At 43.1% G+C, this 2,787-nt stretch overlaps 1 protein-coding gene across 1 annotated transcript; it reads left to right on the plus strand.

Annotated features, from left to right (window-relative positions):
* Positions 1-1,597: 1,597 nt before the first annotated feature.
* LOC120836425 (gastrula zinc finger protein XlCGF71.1-like) lies at positions 1,598-2,407 on the plus strand (the record flags this gene model as incomplete). The annotated part of the gene is made up of 1 exon (XM_040205303.2): positions 1,598-2,407. A coding segment is annotated over one exon (810 nt), but the record flags the coding sequence as incomplete, so codon positions are not given.
* Between the last annotated feature and the right edge of the window lie 380 nt (positions 2,408-2,787).

Raw genomic sequence — 2,787 nt, forward strand, 5'->3', positions numbered from 1 at the left:
CTTCCACGTGGAAAGTTTTTTAAGGTTTGGTTAGCGCCCTGCACCGAGCAGAAAAGTACACCACAACACAATGCAAAGTTTATTTTCTTAGGAAAGGGGGGGGGGGGCGATAAAGGAGTTACATTCTAAAGTCTGAGAACGACAGCTCAAGTGAAAGTAAACAATCAAGCTGGGCTCTATTGGAAGAACATTCAGTCCGAGCACTCGAAGTTTCAATTGGTACACCATATTTGATGACTGATATCGAAAAAAAATGTATCATGTTGAGTTTATTTATTTAAAAAAAGTTGTCTTTTTTTTTAGTTTCGGTTGATCGAGTAGCTGTCAAAACATTATAAATGATTTTAACGAATGAAATAGCCCAATAAATGTTCGGTGTTTCAAATGATTGAAAACTTTCTCACAGCATTATTTGTGTCGCCGAAGTTTAGCTTTAGACTGGCAAATGTCCATACCAATGCCGATTTGAAATAGCGTTTTTCGATGTTTCAAATTGCTCGTAAAATAATCGCGTGTCACCTTAGCGATTTTTCAAGTTTCAAAGCTACACAACGATTATTCTACGAGCCAATTGAATGCTATTTTGTGTAACATAATAATCTGTGGGTGTGTGAACGGCCCTTCCAGCGCTACTTATAACAGCGTTTTTGTTTTATTTTGGTGACAGCGTTTTTCGACACTGGGATGACGGGCGCGGGCGTTGGAGATTTTATAAAGTGGAAATTCCTGCGTGGGAAAAAGAGAGGAAAATTTTAGAAAATATGTAGAATGAGTGAAATAATTAATTACTTCAATCATGTACTACGTTACAGCTTAAATCTAGACGCAGCCGACGCTACGAGCTAATGGAACAAATCAAGCAGTGTCAAAATCACAAGTCACTGGGCCATGAATGTTTATGGTTCAGCAAAGATTGAACAAGTACAGAAACACGGAGAACACCATAATGGTTCTCTTTTCCCTGTCTGATAATTTCCATCAGCTTGTAGCGTCAGCTGCGTCTGGACTTCAGGTAAAACGAAGTATAGAAACTGGCAAAAAATACAGGTGTTCGTTTTTCAATTAAACTTGAGGAAAAAACAAAAAGGGAGGGACAAACACGTTTTCTTCCTCAAGTTTAATTATCCCTACCAACCCGCTCGTTCTGTGCTAACATTGTTTTTTAAGTTTTTGGAAGATGTAACGAGTAACGTAATTACGTTATCCGCTACTTGAAATAACTAACGCAAGTACGTTACCCGTAACTGTGTTGGAAAAGTAACAATTACGTTACCATGTTACTGAAAAAAGAAAGGCGTTACCGGTAACGACGTTACTTGTAACACGTTACCGCCAACACTGTGCAGCAGCGACCGCGGCGGCTTGACTTCCCTTCTGCGCTTGGTTAGCAGAACATGCAAGCCACCACAGCTGCCGCACCGTGGGGCTGCCAGAATAGAGTCTTTAACGATCCCCTGTAGACATTTACAAGCTTTGCGAATTAACCTTTTTAAGATCTCAAATGAACGAATAGCCACTGTAGGCCGCACCGGCATAATGTAGGTATACTGGACCATGTTCAGAACAATTAAAAATGCGCTGACCTTTCTTGCTCTGTCGTGTCATCCCAACAGACTGGATAGGAGCAGGCTGTGGCGACAAAGTGGATACCTTTGACCATGACAGCCGCAGGATTGACACCTCTCTCCAGACCAACAATTCGGGCCCACACAAGCAGCAAACGCACCGACAACCAGACAAGCACCCGTGCCGCTTCTGTCCTCACTCAAGCTCTTCCGCTGCGGATGTCGCAATCCACGAGAGGACTCACACTGGCGAGAGGCCCTTCAGTTGCAATGCCTGCGAGAAAACATTTGCGCGTAAGGATTGCTTCACAGCTCATGTTAGAATTCACACCGGAGAGAAGCCGTTTAAGTGCAACACGTGCAGCAGGGCGTTTACTCAGAAAACCACCTTGACGAATCATGAGAGAACTCATACTGGAGAGAAGCCGTACAAGTGTAACACGTGCAGCGGGGCGTTTAGTCATAAATGGAGCTTGGTGAATCACGAAAGAATTCATACAGGAGAGAAGCCGTACAGGTGCAACATGTGCTGCAAGGCGTTCACTAAGAAAACCAACTTGGTAAATCATGAGAGGACTCACACCGGAGAGAAGCCGTTCAAGTGCAACACGTGCAGCAAGGCGTTTACTCTGAAAGGCACTTTGGCGGATCACGAAAGAATTCACACTGGAGAGAAGCCGTTCAAGTGCAACACGTGTAGCAGGGCGTTTAGTCATAAATGCAGCTTGGCGGTTCATGAGACGACTCACACAGGAGAGAAGCCGTTCAAGTGCGAGACCTGCAGTAGAGCGTTTACGGCTTATAGCGATTTACACACTCATCGGAAGATACATCGCAAGTGATCGAAACAGCAACGTGCATCATAGTTGCGGAGGGGATTTAAACGAAATACTCGAGCATCGACGTGTGTTCATTTGGCTTGGCGATAGACCTGCAGCGGTTCTACTTGCGAGCAGTGTGTGTTTCGCTGGTTCAAAATGTTTCAGCCTGTTATTTATCGAGCAAACGCAGATAAAAAATTGAATTTACCTTAGTCGAAGCGACCAGAGGTCTTTTTTGTACACGAAAAAAAGAAAATATTTGAAGCCTTATCTTTTTTTATTCATTTAAAGTCATTAATGTCGTGATGCACCTGGAGTCTGTGTTGTCTGTAGGGTCACTTATGTTCCTTACAAGTCGGCCTACTCATGATTATAAATATACAAACTTATAAAATAACGAA

This window comes from Ixodes scapularis, unplaced genomic scaffold, assembly GCF_016920785.2.
Source record: "Ixodes scapularis isolate PalLabHiFi unplaced genomic scaffold, ASM1692078v2 PGA_scaffold18__7_contigs__length_3171195, whole genome shotgun sequence".
NCBI classification, from domain to species: Eukaryota; Metazoa; Arthropoda; class Arachnida; order Ixodida; family Ixodidae; genus Ixodes; species Ixodes scapularis.